This window comes from Lichenostomus cassidix, chromosome 1 (assembly GCF_008360975.1).
Source record: "Lichenostomus cassidix isolate B80296 chromosome 1, HeHo_3.0, whole genome shotgun sequence".
Classification (NCBI taxonomy): domain Eukaryota; kingdom Metazoa; phylum Chordata; class Aves; order Passeriformes; family Meliphagidae; genus Lichenostomus; species Lichenostomus cassidix.
Window position 1 is genome coordinate 7,294,382 of NC_139479.1, and position 21,465 is coordinate 7,315,846.

General features: G+C 59.0%; 2 protein-coding genes across 13 annotated transcripts in view; one reads left to right on the forward strand and one right to left on the reverse strand.

Moving 5' to 3' along the window:
- BCOR (BCL6 corepressor) overlaps positions 1-21,465 on the forward strand; it is an 81,945-nt gene that overhangs the window by 20,413 nt on the left and 40,067 nt on the right. For 5 of the 10 annotated variants that reach the window (XM_085048999.1, XM_085049059.1, XM_085049077.1 and 2 more), the window contains exon 1: positions 3,527-3,667. The exons of 2 other annotated variants lie outside the window; for them this stretch is intronic. The gene's annotated coding sequence lies outside the window, so the exon portion shown is untranslated. Of the gene's footprint in view, positions 1-3,000; positions 3,059-3,526; positions 3,668-13,424; positions 14,037-21,465 lie in introns of those variants that run through there. 3 more of the 10 variants (XM_085049008.1, XM_085049016.1, XM_085049042.1) reach the window with 3 other exon arrangements.
- LOC146444155 (uncharacterized) lies at positions 6,026-17,250 on the reverse strand. Of its 3 annotated transcripts, XM_085049088.1 has the most exons (3): positions 16,327-17,250; positions 7,033-7,179; positions 6,026-6,292 (listed from the first exon to the last, which is right to left on the reverse strand). In XM_085049088.1, the coding sequence occupies exons 1-3, from the start codon at positions 16,899-16,901 to the stop codon at positions 6,262-6,264; spliced, it is 753 nt and encodes a 250-aa protein (XP_084905214.1). In that variant the 5' UTR covers positions 16,902-17,250; the 3' UTR covers positions 6,026-6,261. The 3 variants fall into 3 exon arrangements, 1 of the variants encoding a protein (XP_084905214.1); XR_014849370.1 differs by lacking the exons at positions 6,026-6,292; positions 7,033-7,179 and adding an exon at positions 14,499-15,122; XR_014849369.1 differs by lacking the exons at positions 6,026-6,292; positions 7,033-7,179 and adding an exon at positions 14,499-15,864.

A 21,465-nucleotide genomic window follows, 5' to 3' on the forward strand; every position in this document is an offset into this window, starting at 1 on the left:
GTGGGAGGGGGGGAGGCCGCCCGGTAATCCGCAAGGCAAGAGCATGCTTTGAATTTTCCGGGGTTAGCTCGGCGGTGCCCGCCGGACCCGCGCTGGGGAAGGCGGCGGGGCGTGCAGCCGTGCCGGGGCAGGCCGCGGGAGGAGCGAACTGAAGCCCCAATGTCTTCGCCGGGAGCCGCCAGCCTCCCGCTGCAAAGCTAGGGGACCCAGGGAACAAAAAAGGCACAGAGGCGAACAAGCGCGGGTCTGTTCCTCCCCGCCACGAAGGAAGCTGCGTTCACAAAGAAAGAAAGTTTACGGTTAAAAATAAAAGCAGAGCAAGTTTACCCCTAGATAACTTTAAGTCATTAGTGAAAAACAAAAAAAAACCAACAAAAACCACCCCTGCCCCAAGCACCCACCGCCACGCTGTAGGCACACACTTGTGATCCGGACTTCGCAGCCCCGGGGAAGGGAAGCTGGCGACTTTTGTGATGCAAGTGCGGGCCGCTGGCACCGCGGATCCAGACCTGCGGGGAGAGACAAAGCCCAGATCAATGAAGCCGGGAAGCCGCGGCTGCGGCCACCTCGCCAGGAAACGCGCTAGTTCTGCTTTCATATCTAAAGAACCAATTTTAATGAGGTTTTCCTAGGGAAGGGGAAAAAAAAAAATCCAAGAGAGGCCTCCCCTCCAGCTGTGTGCCTGTAACTCACGTGTGTTCAGTCTAATAACTTTTAATGTCTAGCCCTAAAACATCTTTATAAAAAATAGCTTTACAGCGTAATAGGCCAGGTGTCCTTCTGCTAGTTATTGGAGATTAAAAAAACGTGTGGGAGCCTTTTCAGATGCGTGGCCCGCCGCACCAGGATCAAACCCGGCCGCTACCCGGGGCCGTGCTCCCTGTCGGCCAGCACGGTGGGACCGCAGCCGTTCCCCCTACTCTGCGGCTCCCAGGACTCCCCTGCGAGGAAGCTGAGCCGTGCGGCTGCCGTTTCGGGTTTCAGATGGTGGATATTTCACTTCTGCTTTGAGACGGGCGAGTTTTTTAAGAGACGTAGTGAAACTCCAAAGCCCGTGATGGCAGTATCATGAAATGCCAACCCTCTGGCCGTGACCCGGGTGCGTGTGTGTATGTGTGGTGTGTGTGCTTTTCTTTGGACTCTGTGTCCTTTTCCCGAGCATTGGGCGACCCCCACTTTTTTTTTTTTTTTCCCCCCAGACGTAGTGTAGCTTCTCGATTAAAAGCTTCTGGATTTGGCAGGGAGGGAGTTTTAGTAGGGACAACTTTGGGGAACTCTTATTTTTCCGTCTTCAGAGAGAAGCAGCGGCGGCCGAGAGCAGACAGGCAGTCCCGGCCGTCCTGCTCTGGCGTTGAATTCCCACCGCCCTGCTCGCTGCTCCGGCGTCCTCGGTGAGGGAAACTTCTGCAGTTTGTAGCGTCTCCGCAGCCTTTTCGCCCAGGGTCCTGAACGAGGCGATTAAAAAATCTCCCCCGGGGCAAACTGTCCGCGTTAATCGCCTGGCGTTTGGCTGGCAGTCGCTCCCACACGGAGCGGCGGCGAGAAGCGCTCGATGCGGCGCCGGCGGCGCTGAGGTGGCAGAACTCCCGCTTCCCCGGGAAGGCGCCGGGAGGTGCGGGGGAGCAGTGGGGCCGAGAGCCCGCCTGGCCCTGAGGCCGGGGCCGCCCCGGGAGCTTCCAAAGCCGCGGGCTCTGCGGGACCAAACCTGGGAGTATCAGAAGGGATGGGCTCTATGAACGTGAAATTTACGAGTCGAGCTCGCCGAGCCAAAAGTTGCCTTGCCAAAGTAAATAGATGCAGCCGATAACTACCAACCCGGAGATTAAAGGGCTCCACGATCCGGGCAGAAATCTTAAAGCAGCCGTAGAAATGCCAGCGAGGGAAACGGCGCTTCAGTCGTCACTCCACCCCGGGTTGCCACACTGCTCACACCGGGTAAAAAGCGAGTTAAGGGCTGCCAAAGCCGGATCAGGCGAAAACGCGCTTTAATAAGGTCCCCCTCGGCCCCCCCGCCCCCCGCAATGCAGACGTTGACAAACGAGTGGCTTTTTTTCCCATCCCGATTCAGAGCTCGGAGAAGCGGACCGGGGGCGAAGCGCGGAAATCAGCGCGGCCGAGCCGTGGACTACGCGAACTTGGGGGCGGCGGGTGGGACCAGAGGGGTCGAGGGGCGACAACCCCCCTCCACGAGTGTGGGAGGCTGCGGCCGAAAGGGTCCGGGCGTAGTGTGACCCCTGCGAGGGTTTACGACGGCTGCGTGCCCTCGGCAGGTCCTGGGGGAGCGGGGATGCCTTTGCGCGACGGGGGGAACCCGGAGCCGCCGGGTGTGATTGGGGGCGCTGGCTGCATCGCCGGGGGATATCCCGGGCGCCGCAGGGAGCACGGGGGGAGCTGGGCGGGGGGGCCGGGGGCGCCCGGCGGAGGGGCCGGGGGCGAGCGGGGTGGTGGGGGGGTGGCAGCGCGGCGCGACCCGGCGCGGAGGCTCGCAGCGATGTCTGGCAGCGCCGCCGCCGCCGGGATTTTGACAGCTTGGCGGAGCGGAGTGAACGGAGCTTTATGGTAATTGCGGTTCTCCACTGGCCTTCTGGGTAGCGAGAGAGGGGAGTATCGGCGGGGCGGGGGAGGGGGGGGCGGCTTTCCCCTCCTGCCGGCCGGGGAGCGCGGGAGCGCGGAGTCCCCCCCCCGGGGCGCCGCAGCTTGGCAGCGACCTGTGCCAGCCGGGGGGAGTGGGCGAGGCGAGGGGCTGGCGGCGCGGCGAAGGGGGGCAAATCAATTAGTCAGGGCAAGGGGGGGAGCGGGCGAGCGGCCGGGCGAGCCCTGCCTGAGCAGGGAAACGCAGCCAGGGGAGGGGGAAACTTGCTGAGGGAAAAAGCGGTGGCGGCGCTGCTGCCGCTGCTGCTGCTGGCGGCGGCTCCCTCGGTGCAGCGCCTGCCCGGGGGGAGGGGAAGGGAGGGGAGGCGACGGCTGGAGGAGGAGGAGGAGGAGGAGGGAGAGAGGGAGGGGGGATGCGAGGGGAGCGCAGCGTGCAGCAGACGGAGCCCGGTCTCCCAGCGGCAAGGTGAGGAAGAGCGGCTTTCCCGGCGGACTAAAGAGGGGAGGGGGGGGAGAGGAAGAAAAAGAGAGAGAGAGAGAGGAGGAGAAGAGGAGGAGGAGGAGAATTAAATCCCCAGCCACACACACACAAAGCCGCGGCGGCCAGGGCACGGGAGACGGCGGCGCGGGCGAGATGTGGGGAGCGCCGCGCTCGCCAGCGCAGGAACTTCGCCCGGAGCAAGCCAGCAACATGGCGCTGCCAAACCAGAGCCGGCAGCCGGAATGAGCATCGCGGGCTGCCGCTCCCACTCCCGCCGCTGAGCCCAACCGAGCCGAGGAGCAAAGCCCTTCCCGCGGGCACCTGCCCCGTCGGCGCAGAGGGCGGCCACGCTCCTTCCCCCCGCGCTCCGCGGTTCCCTGGTCTTTCCGCGCCCCTTCCCCGACCCGCCCGCGCTGGGGCAAACCGCGACACACGCACCCACGGAGAGGGGGAGCGGGATCGTGAAACTTTTCTCGCCTCTTCCTCCCACCCCCGACGGGGCTGCCCTTCCAGGGAGAGCAGCAGGGCCAGGCGACGGTGTGGGGACCCGCGGCTCGGACCGCGCACGACACAGCCCCGCGGCGCGGCAGGAAGGTCAGTGTTCCGCTCCGCGAACAGCTCCCGTGCGGAAGCGCCGCCGCCGCCGCCTCCGAGTCCCGCGGTGACGGGGCGGTCCCGGGGCTCCCCTCGGCCGGCCGCGGGGAAGGCAAGAGCGGCGACGCGGCAGAAAGTTGCGGCGCGGGGCAACGGGACTCGGGCGGGAGTGGCGGGCAGGCGGCGGCGGGGCAGGAGGGTCTAGAGGTGCGCCTCCGGGGCCGCGGTGTCGGAGGGGAAGTTTGGAGGCAGTTGCTTCTGAAGATGCCTGTTTGGGGCGGCGGAGACGGCGGGAAGCACCCGGTCGCGCTGTCGGCTCCGGTGCGCCCGTGTGGGGAGTGGTGGCGGTGTTCCCGTCGTCTCGCACTTTGTGATTGGGAAGGCGCCGGAGCTGCGGCGTTACGGGGGCTCCCGTGGGACGGGGCGAGCAAGGAGCGGCGCTGCCGGCTCGCGGAGCGGGGAGAGCTCCCGCGCCGGGCGGGCCGGGCTCCGCGCTCCCCGCCCAGAGCAGCGCGCGGTCCGGCGGCGGCGGGCAGGTGAGCGGCGGGGAGAACCCGCTGCCGGCTGCCTTCTTCTCGCCGGGAGAGCCTGAGGCGCTGCTCCCCCCGGTCCCTCCGCCCCGGTGGGGCGGGCGCCGCGGCGCACGTGGGACAGGGCGGCCCGGGGCTTTCCCGTGCGCGGAGCTGTGCTGGCGTGAGGTCCGCCGTGACACGGAAGTTTAGTCAGCCCGAAAATGTAGTTTGGAGTTGGGAGATCGAGCCGGAGGGAGGCTCGGGGCTTGCCATCAAAGGGCCGGCCGGAGGGGGGGACGGCCAGGCGGGGAGGCAGCGGAGGCTGCTTTGTGAAGCCAGGGCCAAGTGGGGCGGCTCTGCGCAGCATATGAGGCATGCATTTGATGTTCGCGGAGCGAGTCCGGGGGCGAGGGCTGCGGAGCGTTCACGTTCCTCTTTCTTTCTCGATGTGTGTATGTAGGGTGTTTTTTTTTTTTTTTTATTCTTTCCTTCCTCCTTCCTCCCTCCCTCTCTCTCGTTTCCGCGATGTCTGTCGGATCCCGGGTTTGGTGGTCGCAGAGGGGGCGAGGGCAACGCGAAGAGCACCTCCCCCATCTACCCCGACAAGGAAAAAAAAAAAAGCACCGACCATAGTGAGCGGTGTAAAACTGACAAAGTGTGGGGACTGACTTTAATGGTATCGCCTCGGAGCTCCTCGCAGCATTAATTCCCACTAATGAATCTTTTCCAGAAACTCCGTTCATTGCTTTCATCTGCTCTTTAGAGCCCGCAGCTTTTGTATTCGTGTTTGCATTAAAAAGGGGGGGGGGCGGGGGGAGCCCAACCCGCACCACGTAGCCAAGCCCGGATTTTCCAAAGGTTTCTATTAACTTTTTTTTTATCCCCGCCCCCTCCCCGTGGCCCTACCGCGGGGGGCGGCCGGGAAGAGCAATGCCCCGCCAGAGCCGCTTGGGAACAAAGCTGGGGGCGAGAGCGGGCGGGCGGTGCGGGGTCTGGGTCCCCCGGGCAGCGCCCCCACCCTCGCCGCTGGCTCCGCCGCTCCCGGGTCGCCTCCGCCCGTGCGCGCCGCTGCCCGCCGAGACCGGCGTTCCGTGTCCTCCGGCCGCCGCTCTCGCCGACTTTCGTCCCCGAGATGCTGCTGGTGCTTGCCTGTCTGTCTGGAGCCCGGTGCTGTGTCGCCCTTGCGACACGCCGATTCATTTCCTTTCGGTTCTGCTGCTGGAGCCGCTGGGTGGGTTTTTTTTTTCCCCTTTCTTTTTTTTTTATTTTCTTCCCGAGAGGTAGCCAGCGCAGCGCTCACCCTAATTGCTTTTAGGAGGATTAGGAGCAAATTCCTCCCCCAGCGCCCCCCCACCCCCCCGCCGCCTCTTCCCTCCCCGCCCCCCCCGCCGGGTTGCCTTCGCGCGCCGGGGTTGCAGTTTATCCCTGGTGCAGTTCTTTGAATTGCTGTCACAAATAGGTGACTCAGAGTTAATTAGGAAGTATGCACCGGATCAATGGGCTGCACAGCTCATTAGTTATTCCCCAGCCTTTTGCAGCGTTGGACCTCCGGCTCCTCGCCCCGTATACCTCTTTAATACGCAACCTGGAGGGCTGGCAGGGACCGGGGAGCGCTTCGGGTGAGGGGGGCTGGGTGCGAAGGGGCGTGATGAATACGGACATTGAAGTTTCCAGGTTGGGAGGTTGCGTATGGACGAGTGACCGGGACCCCTATGGCTCCCCCCAGTCCCTCCCGCCCCCTCTATCAAACCTGCCGACACTCACGGGCGTGGTGGGTCCTCACCCGGCCCGAGATCGGAGGGACAAGCCCGGAATGTTACCAAAAACAAACAGATACCGGAAAAAAAAAAAAAAAAGTGTGTGTGTTTATTGGAGCGTACGTTGAGAGAGCAGACAAAATCTCATTTGTCAGGCATGAAGGTGGGCTGTGTGGAAGGCTATAAATATACCGGGGAGGATTGTATCGCGGTCACTTTTCTGTTCTTCGCCATTTCTAAGGTGAGTGGCGGAGGCTGAGGGACCGGGCAGGGGCTTCTCCTGGTATTGTTTGTCCGTCTGTGATAGATCGGTCTGGACAGCCGCTCAGGCTCCCTGCGAGCTCAGGAACCGGAGCCTGAAAGGGAGAGTGGGGGAGACGGAGAGGAAAAGGTCACTGCGATATTTTTTCTTTTTTTTTTTTCCCTCTTTTCTTCCTTTCTTTCTTCTTTTTTTTTTTTTTTTTTTTTTTTTCGTGGTGGTGATGGTTGTTAACCCTTCACGGCAGAGGGGATCGAGGCTGGCTATCCCGGCCTGGAACGATGCGGTAGCACAGCAGTGATCACAGGGATAATGTGGGAGCGGGGGGAGGGATGTGGAAGCGAGCCTCCGGGCCCCGGTGCTGCCCCGTCCATCTAATGGCTTTATAAGAGATGTTTCCCACAACAGGAAAAGAGTTCACGAGGCGAGTGCCAGATGATTTCGTTCCCAAGAGTTTCCTCTCTGGAAACTCCGAGGAGCGCTTGGAACTGGGCTCGGGCAGCCACAGGGCCGGGGCAGCTTCCGCAGCCCCTCGGGCTCGGGGGCGTCAGGGCATCCCCGGGGCTCTCCACCCCTCCTGGCCCTGCCGTGCCCTCCCTCTTCCCGCGGGCTGCAGTGGAAATCCCGAGATGGAGGTTCCCTGCCCCGCGGGGGGAGCGAGTTTCCCGTGGCTGCCTTTAGGTTCCGTCAACTTCTCCCCCGGCAACTCGGCGCCCTTGGCCCCACGGGGCCGCATGTGTGCTCTCAGCGTGGGGCAGCCCTCGGCTCGTGTGTGTGCAGGCAGGAGCCGGGCGTACCTGCCTCGGGGTGTTGGGAAGCCCACGGGAGCAAACACACCTCGTGGAACGCGAGGGCAGGTGGAGAATGGGGTCTGCGTTGCAGCTCGGGTGGGTCGGGGGCTGTTTGCAGCTCCTCCGTGCATGTGTGCTTCCTTTTGTGCTTGAGACGTCCTCGGTGGATGAGATGCGATCCTGGCGTGCAAGCCTGGGCGGTACAGATTAAAAGCAGTTAAGGCTTTAGAGCGATAGATAAAAGCTGGTTTTGTTGGATTCGCCTGCAGCGCAGACCATTCCCATCCCTCTTTGTCTGAGCCCTGGTTCCGGGCGCTACAGCCTTATTGGAAATGCTCCCGAGCAGTCCACGCAGCCAGGGCAGCAGGCAGCTCAGCGCTTATTTACACGTCACATCTAAATACATCTCTAATTAGATAGAAGCAACGCCGGAAATGGCAGATTTGTTGCATATCTAATAGAGACCAGTGCAAACAGACTCAGCGGGGTTTCCCTCTCTTCTCCCCCCCCACAAAAAAAACCCCCACCATCAAGACCAAGCCAGTAATCTGAGAGCAAACAGAAATGACTTCTCCCATTTGAGTGCATTATGAACCACATTGGCGAATGTCTCTAATATTTAAAGCAATATTTGGGATGTGTGAGCTGAATGCCCAAATATGGACTGGGTCTTGAAACAATACTGGTGCCTTGGCTTTATTCCTATGCTGGTGGACAATCCAGGCTCCGTGTCACACACTGTATCTGCCTTTACCAGGATGTGCCAAGAGCTGCAGCTTCTCAGGCAGTTCACAATTGTCATCTCTCTTCCCTCCTCTTCCTCCACCCCGTGATAATTCACTTTTTTGAAGACTGATGGAGAAGCCAAGCTCCCCTAACAGTGACTGGGCTCCTAACAGTGACAGGGGCTCCTGTACAGTCCATGCAAGCAAACTTTCTGGATCTGTGCAGCTGCGAGACCGCACAAAGTTGTTGATATGTTTTCATGTCTCCGTTTGTGGAGAAAATGGACCCAGGTCACCATAGCCCAAAATATTAGGTGGTGCACATACCAAAGTAGTTTTGGCAATCTGTGGCAGTCGTTTACAGGGTCTCAACTTTAACCAAAGAGTGTGCCCCTGCAAAGACAGGCAAAAGGCCTGCTGCAGTTCAGGTCGTAGCTAAGCAGCCACATTGTCCTCGGACTAAATACGACTTGGAGTAAATGGGTGCTTATTATGGAGGACAAGCAATCTCTGATTTCTGCATGTCTTGACAGAGGTCTGAGCTCTTGCTGGGACCCTGCAGCACAGCTGGGTTGCACAGGTGATGTGCGATGTGCTGTCTTTCCGCCGAACACCGCAATAGATCACATTTTAGTGTGGGCTTAGAGCAGCATGAAGCCGAGTTTAATACTTCCTCCTTAGCCTGGTGTTGCTTTAGAAATAATTGATGGCCGGAATGGGCCTGCTCCCCTCTTCCTTGGTTTTGCAATAGGCTGAGCAGTGGCACGGAGAGCCGGGCTTACCCGTTCTAGCTACGCCAAGCAGCGCTCGCTGGCTGCATCGCGTGTGCGTGCCGGAGGGAACGCGGAGGCCCGGGCTGCAGGCAGGGGGAGTTCCCCTGGCCGTGAGCAGATCCCGTTAATCCTCTGGCCTTTCAGGGAACCGGCTTACAGCAGCCGCTGCTCCGGAGCGACCTTTCCCTCCGACCTGACCTGCTCAGGTCCCCGGGCTGCGGCGGGCAGGGAGGTCTCTGCCAGGAGAGTGCATCCTTTGCTGGGTTTCTCCGGAGCAGGCAGCCAGCGCTCCTTTGAATGGCTGAGCAGATGAGGTGGGGATGGAAAGGAGGAGGCCAAGAACTCCTTGCAAATGTGGCTTTAGGAAAGTTCTGCTGCTTTCCAGCAGGGAATTAATTTTTCCTTGTTTGCTGGACAGCAGTTCTTGGCTGAGTGGAGATTTTTTTCCCCTCCCTCTCTTCCACTGCTGGAAAAGTTAGCGAGTGAGAGCACACCTCCCTACCTGCTCGCCTGTTTTCCAAAACTATTGTCTGAATTCTTTGGGACTCTTCCTTCACTCTTTGCACCCCAGACCTACCTCATGAGCTAAAAGATTTGGTGCCGTGTGATTAGACATGCAAGGAAGTCCGCTTGGAGAAGATCCTGACAGCATGAAATATAATTTGTGATCTGAAAGACAGTTTCCAGTATAATCTCATTATGCACCACAGACTCCCGGTGTTATTTTGTAGAAGGCGGACAATGATCAATTTACATTGACCTAGGGCTGGGCGAGCTTTTAGATGGTAATTGCCATATTGATTTGCATGCAAAAAGAAGACCTGCTAAAATTAAAGACCGGAAGCTAAATTAAACTAAATTTATTGTCTAGGTGCAAACTAAAAGACTTGTTAAAGTCTAGGGTAGACTTGGAAAGCTATGAAATTCAGAGAAACATGATTCTCATCCCGATCACTCCAGAAAATGAATCTACACTACGGGACAAGGGGCTGCAAAGCGCCTATTGTGAGTGGAGGCACACAAGCCGGGGCTGTTCCGTGTAAGCCCTGACTCCCTAAACAATCGGAGAATAAAATATCTCCTCTGTCCAATGAAAATCTCGGTCTGAATGTTGGGATTGTCGTGCTAAGGAAAACAAAGCTTTATTTGGATAAGACAATTAAAGTGGAAAGCGCAGAATCCACCAGCCACACTGGGAACAGCTCGTATAAAGAGCTGAGTGTGTTCAGTAGAGCACAGGGGAAAGGGGAGGCTCGGGGCTGTGCTCCACGGCTGAGCCTGCATCGGGAAAGCCTGTCATTGTGCTTCTTCTGCCTGGTCCGTGGCCAGGAGGGGCGAGTGCTCCCAGCCAAACGTGCTCTCCTTTCCGTGGCTCCTGCTGCCCTTGGGAGCAATCTCCCACATCCAGGAGCTGCACTATCTCAGTGTTGTGGTGGGGTCCTTCCCCATGGACCTCTAGACAGCCCACGGTGGGTTGCAGTCTGCCAGCCAGCCCATTTATTCTCCGAGTGTGGTTTGCTTTTCATTTTCAGCTGGTGTAGCTCTTGGTCTTACCCCAAGTGCTCATTTAATGCTCATGAATACCTCACCTAGGGGCCTTGTATGTCTTTCAGTATTTGCATATTACTAAACATTTGGGCCTGTGTCCTCAGTTATAGAAGTGAGGATTCCACCTTCACGGGAGTATTGGAGTAGCTGGCACTTGGCACAGTTGATAGCAGAGAGAGAAGTATGCCTGTACTTGCACAGAGAGCAGACTGTGGGGTGTCCTTGGTTGTGTGTGGCCAGGTGCCATGGGGCTGCCCGTCCTTCTTCACCCACTGCTGTGTTTCCTCAGTGTTCCCCAGGGATGGGGTGGCATTGCACCTGGGAGTCTCCTGGAGGGTTGAGAGAGCTTTGCGGGGCTCGTTTAGTCATGGTTTGAGTGTGGCATTTGTGTCTGGTGACAGGTAGGGACAGAGAAGTGGAATCAAAGCTGGAGGGGCGTATTCTCAGCTCTCCTTGAAATTCACAGAGAACTTGTTAATGGCACAAGAAGGGATGGGCTGAGTTCTTCTTTCTAAGTGTAAATTCCCTCCCTTAGCCAAACTTTCTCCATGTGAAAGCTCCGGGCTATGGAGAGATCCTACAGGGATCTCTGATCCTCGGGCAATCCCTTTGCTCCCACGCCCCGGTGTGCTGGGTTATGCTTTAAGCTTCTCCGACTTGCCCAGAGCGGTAGGAGGCTGAGCTGGCTGTTGAGGGAAGCCCTTCTTACGGACTGCAGTCCCCCAGGCTCACCTTGCTCTGGCCTGGTCGTGCTCCCCGCGCAGTGTTTTCCTTCCCTCCCGTTTCAGTAGTCAAGCACAAAGTGGATTAGCAAAGCCCCGTGCAGAATTAAGCAGCCCGGTGTGAAGTTATGTAGAGCTCTGACTGAAGGACTGGCCTGCCTTCCCCTGCAGACCTCCTGTGCTTGTGCAGTGCTTTGCCGTGCCAGGGCAGCCCAGGGCCAGTGGGCAGGGCTGGATGCTTCCCGGGGTCTCCACGCCTCACTGGGCGAGGAGATAAATACCTCTGGCCAAAGTTGGGAGCAGCAGGGGAAGCCGGAACGGGACTTGCAAGCAGGAAGTGATCTCCCAGGGTAAACGTTCTAATGGAAGTGTAACCTGGCATTGCACAAAACCCCAAGCCTGGGCGGCTGCTGCCAGCTGGGGAGGATGCAGGGCTCGGGGAGATGCGTGGGAGGCTGTGCCGTGCGGTGCCAGGGGCGCCCACAGCGAGCCGTGTGTGCGGAGCTGGAGGCGGCTGTGGCGCGGCCTGCCCCGAGCAGGTGGCTGAAGGTTGTCTTATTTTAGCTACAGAAATATCTCTCTAGATCCATTACTGCGAGATCTCGTTCGCAATAAACTATATTGGTTCCCCTCTTTATACAAATTGCTGGTATGAAAGAAAACCCAGCCTATATGCATGGAGGCAGGCATGAGCTAGTGAGATCAGGTTTCCTACTGAGCTCCCAGAGGAGAAGTCAGCATTTGATTGAAGCTACACTTGGTTCTTGGTTCCCAGGGGACAGCAGCCCTGAAACACGAGAGCCCTCCCTCCTTTTTTCCCCCCTTCCCTCTCTTCTTCCTCTAAAAGCCTTTGTGCTGAAAGAGCCTCAGTAGGCACGAATCGCCTGTCTCTCACAAGACTGTGTTGCAGCCTTTGCTGACATTGTTCTGTTAGCAGTGGTTTTTACCAGGCCAGCAGATTTCTAGCTACGTATAGGCAATGAATAGTCGATGATACTGACCTGCGAATATGTACTGGCATCTTTGGGCGGTGAATCTGATTCGGTAGTCGATTGGAGACTTATCACATTAGTGTGAAGCACCTTACCTGCCTGGGTAGTGCTGCCCTTTGGCAGGAGTCAGGCCAAGATGGAGACATGCTTTCAATAAAATCAGCTATTTTTCCTTACTGGTGCTGGCTCCCCAGCGGCATAAAGGTACATAGGAAGTGTTATTCCAGCTCCTGTGGCCTCTTGAAAGAGTTTATGTGGGACACAAATTTCAGAGAAAGTTGCTGTGTCTTGGTTTTCTCTTAAGTGATGCACAATTTGGGTAATGCCAGGAGTCAGAACGGGCAAGGAAAGGTTTCTTCGAACAGATATATTTTCCCCATGCTTCTGTAAAGTAAATTCCACGTCTCCTCCAACTTTGCTGCTGATGTAAAAATAAGTCAGGGCAGGGAAGGAGGTACGAGGATTTACACTGAAATTCCAGCTGTGCCCAACAAAAGGCCCTCTGAGAGCGTGCAGTGCTCTCCTTTGCTGCCAGGTGGTTGTATTATGAACGAAGCTGGAGTCGTCCTTTAGATTATTGGCATTTTTCTTTACTTGTTTTTATTTTTTTTTCTCCTTACGGTGGAAAGGGGAAGGTGGAAGCGTGTCTCTGTCGCCCGCCTGAGCGGAGGGGCCGCGGGTTGCGGGGTCACCGCCCCGGGCAGGGGTGGCGGAGGGGCCCCTCGGCGGGAGGCTCGCTGCGACAGCAGGTCGGACGCTGCCGGCGGCGGCCCGGTGCGAGGCGGCCAGGCAGGGATCGGGGGAAGCCCGGCTTTCCCGGGGAAGGGCTGCTCGGGGGCGCGCCGCGCCGCGGGGGCGAGCTCGCCGTGTGCCGCGGGGCGCTGCGCAGCTGCAGGCGCGGCTTTCCCCGCTACAGCGGGGTTCCCCCTCGCCTTTCCCAAAAGCCAGACCGAGAGCGGAGCTCAACTTCTGATTGTGCAGGCGTTTCGTCGGGCATGAGCGCCGACTGGAAACCCCTGTGTGCTGCGGGGGGAGAGCCCCGCGGCGCTCGGCATCGGGCTGGCGGAGCTGCACCCCCAGCCCCGGCCCGGCCCGCAAAACCCCCCGGGGCAGCGCGACTCCGCCTGGCCAGCCTCCGGGAACAAGCACGTTTCTGGCCCCGGGGCGGGGGAGGTGGGTAGAGGGTGTTCCTTGTTTCGAGTAAACCAGCTGCAGTAGTTGATGGTAAAGCAATGAAGGCAGACACAATGCTGCTGTTGTTGGTTTGATCTCTAACTGGGGATTGTTAGTCTGGATTTAACTCTGTGGCAAGGGGGGCGGGGGTTGAGGGGGGAAAGGCGAAGGCTGTTTACAGCCAGTGCAAATAATGTGACAGCTGTTGGAGCGCGAAAAGCCCGCGCCTCGCCGGCACTCGCACACAAAAGCTCTCGCTGCGGCCGGAGTGGCCCCGGGGCCGCCCCGCCGCTCCCGGAGGCACCGCCCGGCGCTGCGGGGCCCGGCGGGGCGCCCCGGGGCTCGGGGGCATCCCGGGCGGCGGCGGCGGGGCGCCCAGCCGCGCTCCCCTGCCGCCCGCCGCGACGCTTAAGCAAACGCCGCTGGCCGGGGAGAAGCGTTCCGCCCCCTCCCCCCGGCCCCTCTTTCCGCCTCCGCTTGATTTACAAGCGCAGGGAGGCAGCTGGAGGAGCGGCCGGCTCCGTGCCCGGCCCCGGCGCTGGGAAATCCCTCCCGGCGGCAGGTTTGCGCCGGCTCCGGTGACTTTGCGGGAGCGGCGGGCGAGGCGTCCCGGCAGCCCCGCGGCAGGAGAGGGCAGCCCGGATCCGAGCCTCTGCCGTCCTGGGACACGGTGCGGTGGCTGGCAGCGCGCTTCCCTCCCAAACACGTGTTGGCAGAGGAGGAGTTGTTATCGCTTGAGATGGCAGCGTACGACCCCTGATAACCTGGACGTGCAGGGACCCCTGGAGTAAGGTCTTCGGCGAAAACTCCTCGTGCATCATTTGCCCGAGAGGCTATTTTCTGCTCAAAGCCTCTGCATCTAAGCCCCTCGGTTTGCCTTCTGAGCGTAGGATATAAAATGCTGTCTGTTCTTGAAGTTTGCTGCAGTACCCAGAGTGATCTCCTGGCCCTTTCAGAAGAGCCTCTGGAAAGTCGAGGAAACTTGCAGAACTGGGTTCCGGCCTATATTTGTACCTGACATAATTTTGCTACCTACGAGAACTGCTGTGTTTTATATAGTAAGTGACCTCCACGTACTATTGTCTTTTTGACGAGGTGGCTCTGGGGTGGAAAGCAGGTAAGAAGGAGAGATGCTTATTTCCTCCCTGACCCCCCTTTTAGTCGTTTTGGTCGATGGGTTGTCTTTATCTATTTCTCTCCAGTCAATCTGTTATGTTTTTTTCTCTTTTGGCCTTGACTGTCCCCATGGTCCTTTATGGATTACACTGCGCTATTAGTGGCAAAAGTACACCAGTAGTCATTCAACAATTTTAGCATCAATTCCTATAAACTGGTGTTTTATATGACATGTGCCATTTTTCTGCAAGAATACTGCTTGCGAAACTAGTTTCGCCTTGGAGCAAAGGCGGAAAGATAAACAAGCCTGCATAGCCAAAACACTTGCATAGCCAAAACACAGGCAATCGCTGCCTCCTTCCAAATCTTTTAAAGTCACGGAGCAATATTTTCAGGATTATGCTGCTGCCTCTGAGGAGGGAATGTCGGCGGCGTTAAAAAAAAAAAAAGAAGCTAATGCAAATTAGAGAAAAATAATTTTCTTTCAGCGATATGCAATGTATTAGTCACTTGTTATCATGCTTAGAGGCAGACCTCATTTGCGCGTCTGCCAACTCGTTCACATCTGCTCAGAGCTGTTCAGGGCATTTTAACCTTGGCGGTGTCGTGTCGTAGTCCCACGGATCAAGAACGAGTAATTAAAGCTCTAAGCAGCAGCAAAAAATTCATAGCCGCCCATCTGCATCGCAGTTGATTCGCTGCTTTGTTTCGGTGCGGAGCGCCGGGATGGGAAGGCAGGGCCGGTGGAGGCCTCCGAGCTGCTTCCTCTCCTCCGGGGCACCGTCGCCATCGGCAACTTTCTGTCCTTTTTGTTTCCTTTTTCTTCTTTTTTTTTTTCCTTTTTCATATTTTTTCACGTGTTGTTGGGTTTGTGGTGGTTTTTTTGGCCCCGGTGTTTTCCGCACGCCGAGTCGGGCGGTACTTGGCGCTGGCTGTGCCCACCCTGGACAAGCTTTTCCTCTGAAGGTCTGGAGAAGGTGGTGGACGTGAGGTCGGGACACGTTGCGGAGACATTTAGTCGAGGTGCTCGTAATGCAGCTTTCGTAACTGAGGGCTCGCCAGCGCTTTCCAGAAGTGCTCGGGAAAGCTTTTCCCATTAAGGAGAAACGTTAGCGCCATAAACCCGACATAAACTTTGGGTTGAGGCTAATTTTTATGCATTGTTCAGCAGAAACCGAGCTGTTTATTTGTCTGTTGTTGGGAGGAAGAGGAGGGAATTAAAAAAAAAAAAAAAAGGGAAAACCCCCCCAACTTCACAAACACTTTTTCTTGCATGCGGTCGCCAAAGGTCCCCGTGCCCCGGCCCTGGCCCTGCCGTGGCTGTGCACACAAAGCCCTGCGGGGAGCGAGAGGCTTGCAGGCCGGCCGTGCTAGGTAAAACGAGAGACGGAGGCACCTAAGTTTAATATTTCCCTGTAGTGCGCGGCCATTTGCTGCATGAGGCGCGGAGCCGCCGTCCCCCGGCGGGGCTGCGGGGCTGGCGCTGGGGGAGGGAGGGGGGCGCTGGGTGAGCGACTCCCTCCGCTCCCCATCCATCAGCCCCGCGAAGCTGTTGCTCCGTAAATGAGGGAACCACAGGCCCTGTCAGCCGCAGTTATGCAAAATGAAATCGTCCGTGATCAATATCTCCCAACGTCCCCGACGGATGTGTTGGGAGGGGGATGGGGGGAGCGCCCCCGCCCAGCGTGCCGCGGCGGCTCCGCGCCGGGGAGTGCTGTGCCGGGGTGGCCGGAGGGAAACCAAGGGCGTACGTCCCATTAATCACTCCACCCCCTCCGGGGGTGCGGCGGGGGCTGGGGGAAGGAAACGGGGCCCGTGCTCCGGTATTTCTGCAAGGATAACGTTGCGGAAGTGAGCGCAGGCCTTCGCCCAACTCTCGGAGGAGCGCTGGGAATTTCGTATTCAGTGTGTGGGGGGGTGACCCTCCCCACCCTGTCTCATAAGTTTCCCGAGCTGTTGGGGGCGGGGGGGGCTCGCTGGAGCCAGGCTAATGGCGAGCCCGTGGCGCTGCGCTCTCCCAGCCTCCCGCGGCCGAACAATGGGGGACGAGCGGGGAAAAGGGGCTGGCTTGGTAGTATTTTTCTTTTTTTTTTTTTTTTTTTCTTTTTCCCCCCCTTCCCTTCTCTCTTTCTTTCTATGCCCCTCCTGGAAAGCAAAAGCTATACGGAATAAAGGCAACAATGAAGGGCTCCCGGGATGCCAAGTGCGCGCCGGGTTAATGGGCTGGGGGGGGGCGGGGGCGCAGGCCTGCGCTTTTCCTTCCCCGCGCCGGGAATGCGGCCTTAAATTACCTGAAATGCACATTTCTGCCTGGCCCGCGGTGCGTGGGTGTGTGTGCTTGCGTGTGTGTGTCCCTCTCCCACTGCTGCCGCTGCTCCGCCTGCGCAGCCCGGGCTCGGCTGCTGCCTGTTGTCTCTGGCAGCGGCAGCGGAAACCTCGCTCCCGTGCGCGCGTGTGTGTGTGAGTGTGTGTGAGAGTGTCTAAAATGGCGCGGACGGCCTGGGTAGGGAGATGTCGCGGCGGGTGGGCGAGAGGAGGGAGCCCGGGCTCTCTCCGGGGGGCCCCGTCTGCGCGGGGGCCCGGGGGTTCCTGCGGCTGAGCCGGTTTGTGGCTCCCTCCTCCGCCACCGCCTCCTCCAGTAGCCTTGTTCCCGGCACGGCCGGAGCGGCGGCAGGAATCCCCCGGCCCTCCCGGAGCGCGCATCCCGCCCGCCCATCCCCGCGGCGTGCGCCCGGGGCACAGAGGCATCGCCCGCGCCGGGGGAGGGAGAGGGGGCCGCGGGGCGGGCGCCGTAGCGGCGGTGCGGGGCTGCCAGTGCGGCGGAGGAGGTCGGTGTTTTCCCGCGAATCTCTGGGAAATCCTTCATGCGGTGATGCCTCAAAGTTGGGTACCAGCCGCCTCACCTCCCCCCGCTGTGTGTGTGGGAGCTTTTGCAGCCTCTCTGTCGCACCCCCACGGTGTGTTTTAACCGGGGGGTGGGGAGGAACGTGAGCGAGTGCCCCCGCCATGCCAATGTCCCGTAACCTTCAGGTATGGACATCGCGGTGTGCGGAGGCAGCCTTAGCCCCCCGAGGCACCCTTGGCCCCGAGAAGAGTGTGACTGGGGGTCCCGGTCTTCCCCCGGGGCTCCAAGGCAGGCGGTGCCGTACGGGCTCCAGGGAAAGGCAGCCAGGGTTATTTGAAGGATCGCCAGCCATTTTAACTTTCCCTCATTGGCCTCCTCCCCCGCCCCCTTCCCCAGTTCCTAGGCTTATCATTAATTGAAAACTTTTTTTTCCTCCCCCTTTTTGGCTGCCGCCGGCAGCTGAGAGCGATGCAATGATTCGCCTCGCAGCATATGGGAAAGGGGAACGCGCCGCTGCCGCTCCGGCGCAGCGCCTGTCTGTGCAGGGTCCAAGGCGTGACAGGCGGCGCGGGGGGGCACGGGGGCCGCCGCTCCCTCGGGCTGCCCGTGCCGGGGGGGCCGCTCTGGCCGGAGCCCCGCTGCCCCGGGGGTGTGTCCGTGCGGCCGTAGCCGGGCGCAGAGCTCCGGGCGGCCCGGGGTGGCGGTGCCCGGGCCGGGGAGGATGCCCCGCTGGCGCTGGTGCGGGTGTTGGCGCTGGCTCGGCGGCCCCGGGTGCCCCCGGTCGGCTCCGCCGCTCCGTGTTTACACGGCAGAAAGTCCCGGTCGCTGTTCGACACGTGACGGTGTGGGAGCCGCGGGAGGGGGAACACGGGGAACACGGGGACGATGGGGGTGGCTGCGGCAGGAGCCTTAAAATAGTCGCCGACCCTCTTGTGCTGCCTGCACGCTGCCTAAACCGAGATGCACTACTGTCGTGCATGACTCAATATGTATTTTAAATCGGTTTAGCGATCTCGCTGGCGCATTGTGCTTAGCTTTATGGTTAAATGAAATGCCACACGTCCCGGGTAAAGGTCAAACTTCTTCTCTAATCCGCGGATCCGTGCGGCGGCTACTTAGTCTGCAGCTTCCTCCTCTGGTTTACAAAACGTGTCACTAGTGGTGATGTCGTGTGGAGATTGCAAAAAATAACTCACAGTATATTTTATGTTATAGATATATATACACACATATATATATAAAGCGCAGCCAACCCTGTTCTTTAAACACTTGTCTAATATTAGATCGCTGGCTGCTGCCTGAGCTTTATACGGCGCATTGTAAACGGTGCAGCAATACGGTGTCTCTGAAGTCTCCTTTCTAGCCGTGGCCCAGGTCGTTGTTTCTATAAGCCGTAAATATGTAAGTCGGAGGTACAAGATAAACGAGGCACCTAAACACATTCATAAGCATCAGCCCGTACTTAAGCTTATAAATACCGTGCGAGCGCTGCCCTTTAAATCAAGCTCCAGATGAACGGGGCTGAGGGCTAATCGAAGTAGATCGCTACGAGTCCCCGATTGCTTTTCACTTTTCTCTCTGGGATTTTCACAAATCTAGAAATGATCCTTCCAGTGGCCTGGAACAGGGCTGCGACGGGGTGGGGGTGGCGTGTGTGATGTGGGGGAGGGATCAGAGCCGGGTAATTTATTGCATGGTTTTTAATATCCGAAAGGCCGGGTTGTTTGCCGAAGCGCCCGGCGCTTCGTCGGTACGATCGGCTCTCGCAGAGGCTTTTTTTATACCCCGCGTAGCCCTCCCCGCCGGCTGCCGCTGCGCTGCCGCTGCTGCTGCCGGCTCCGTGGCTTGTGCAGTGGAAACTGGCGGGCTGCCAGGCGGAGCTCGGAGGTGGAAAAGAGTAAAGGCGCCAAAAGGGAACTCGTGCGCCGCTGCAATTCTCCTCCCGACCCGCTTCCTGGCTCGCTGCAGCCGCCGGCCTTCCTCCAACCCCCCGCACCCCTCCCCCGCTGAGACTTTCACCTCGCAAACTCGCCGCCGGGCACCCCGGGGTCATGGGGGTGGAGGGGGAGGGGGGAAGAGCGGGCTGCCCCGGCCCGGGTGGCGATGCCATCCCCTCCTCTTTCCCCCGGGGGCACGGAGAAGTGGAGTCTTCCTCCTCCTCCTCCCCCTCCCCGCGGGCATCGGGTTTTTCTCGTTTCCACGCCAGGAGCGTGTTAACAAAACTTTGCTGCTGCTGGCGTCAATGGCTGCCAAAAGTCTGTTGACGTTGCGAGGGAGACCCAAACGTTTCCCTTTTTAATCAGCTGCCCGAGCGGTGCGGTGTGTGCCTGTGCCTGCCTCTGCGGCGCGGGGCCGGCGGGGCGCGGGCAGCGCGGGAGGTGGGTGGGTGTTCCCGGCTCGGCTCGGCTCGGCTCGGCTCAGCACGGCTCGGCTCGGCACGCCGGGGCCCCGCTCGGCAGCACGCCGGGAGGCAGGTTAGTGCTTGCAGGCGCTTTTCACAACTGGTTTCACACGGCGGCATCGCTGCGGAACCGCGTGTGCGTTGCGCGTCTCACTCCCCCCCCCACCACCCCCCCTCCGCGCCTCCCTCCCTCCCTTCCTCCCGCCCTCCCTCCTCCGTGCATCACCGTCTATATTTAGCCGCAAATGGCTTTATCGGCCAGACACCTCCCGGAGGAAATGCCGTGCGCGCTCCGGCTGCCGAGCCCCGCTCCGCGCCCCGCCGCGCAGCGCAGCGGGGGCGGCCGGGGGGGCTGCGGCGCCCTGGGGCGTGCTGACGGTGGCCCGGTGGGTGACAGGAGGAGGGAGGGAGAGACGTGTCCTCGGTTTCCTCCGTGCGCTGGGGCGCTCAGCCCGCCGTCGAGGTTGCATAACGGGACCGGCTGCGCCCACCCCCGCGGAAGCTGGGTATAAATAGGTGCGGTGCCCCCCACGCCCCCGCCGCTGTCCCCCCCGTCCCCGCAGCGCAGAGCGCTTGTGGCGCTGCCGGCGTTTGGCCGAGCCGCTGGAGTCCCCTGCGAGCCGACATCCCCGACAGGCAGCTGCTTGTGGGGACTCAGAGGAGGGGGAGGGACAGGGTGTGCGAAGAGTTAAAAGTCTGCTGCTTGTTGCAATGAAATTATGGCTGGCAGTGGCGCCGCTGCTCGTTCAGCAGACCTCCACTTTTAAACAGTTCACAAGAAGTTCATCAGGGCGGCGATGATTATAAGCGCGCACACGCGCGCACCCGCGGCGCACGGCAACAAGGGGTGGCTTTGGGGACGGGGCTGGCAGCCGTCGGGGGCGCGGGCTCTGACCTGCCCCATGGCCCTGGGACGTCCCACTGCCTCCCTGCCACCCGGCGGGTTTTGCCTTCGCTCGGGTGGGGTGGCTGTGGGACATGGGGCCTCTAGATTACCCGCTTTGGCCGGGGAAGCTCTCGCTCCCCCCATGCAACTTCAGCATTTCGCTATCTGCACGTGTCAGGGGATTGATGGGCTCTAGTTCACGCACCTCGCCTTATCTTAATGATACATTTCCACCGAGGAAACCAGGCGGGCACAGGCAGCCAGCCCCTCCGAGGAGCCCCAAAGGAAAGTGGGGCTCGGGGATTGGGGTTGTGTGCTGTTGAGGCCCTTCTCCGAGCCAGTGTCTGTCCCTTACAGATGAGGCAGTGCACGGGGTGGCTACTAACCTTACGTGAAACCCTAAATCACTCTCTCCATTCTGCTGCTGCCTCTATTGAAAACATTACGAGCGGCGCATCTGGAAACCAGTAAATCTGTCCAGAAAACGTCTTTCCAGTGAAATAACTCCTTTTGAATGATAGCGCGATAACTAACCTCCGCGGATTTTTGTTTCCTCGCGGCGATTTGTGCGGACTTCATTAGGAAAAGCTAACCGTTGTGGAGAAAGGAGGGTCAACACGCCGTTTCATTAATATACATTTGTTCCAGACGTGGAGTTTTGCACAAAAGGCCTCTCTGAGGGGAGAAAAAAGTGTTGGGGAACAAGGCTTTCCTGCCGTTTCAATTCTTAAACCTCTCTGAACGTGTGTGAAGTATTGTGTTAAAGGCCCAATCTGGGCTTCTTCCCCATTAAATGCCAAAGTGATCATTTGCATATTTTGTAGCCTGACAAAGGAAATGAGTTTGCTGGGGAAGCATGGATGCTTTGGGAGACGTTAGGCATTAAAATCCCAGTGGTCAATCGCCCGTTACTGGCTTGTGTGTGTGTAAAAGGAGTATCATGCCTCCTGCTTAAAGACTTCTATTTTTGTGAGAGAGGAAGAGCTGAGGGATATCCTGTGCATTAAAGGCTCCCCCTACTTATTAACCCAGCATTTAGCAGCAGGATGCAGGCTGAAGCTCAGTCAAAAGAAACGAGTCAACCTCCGAAGAGCAATTAAAATCTTGCACTGGAATAAATCATGCGCCGCGATAATCCTGTTAATAAAATGCAGCTTGTCCTGACACTTCGCTCATGCAGCAAACTAGAATTTAATGCGAGCGGAGGTGGCATTAGGCAAGGTAGAGGGGAGGAAAAGCCTTTCCCTCTCTGCCACTGGACGCGAAAATGTGGTTACCTTTCACCTGCCTCTCTGGCT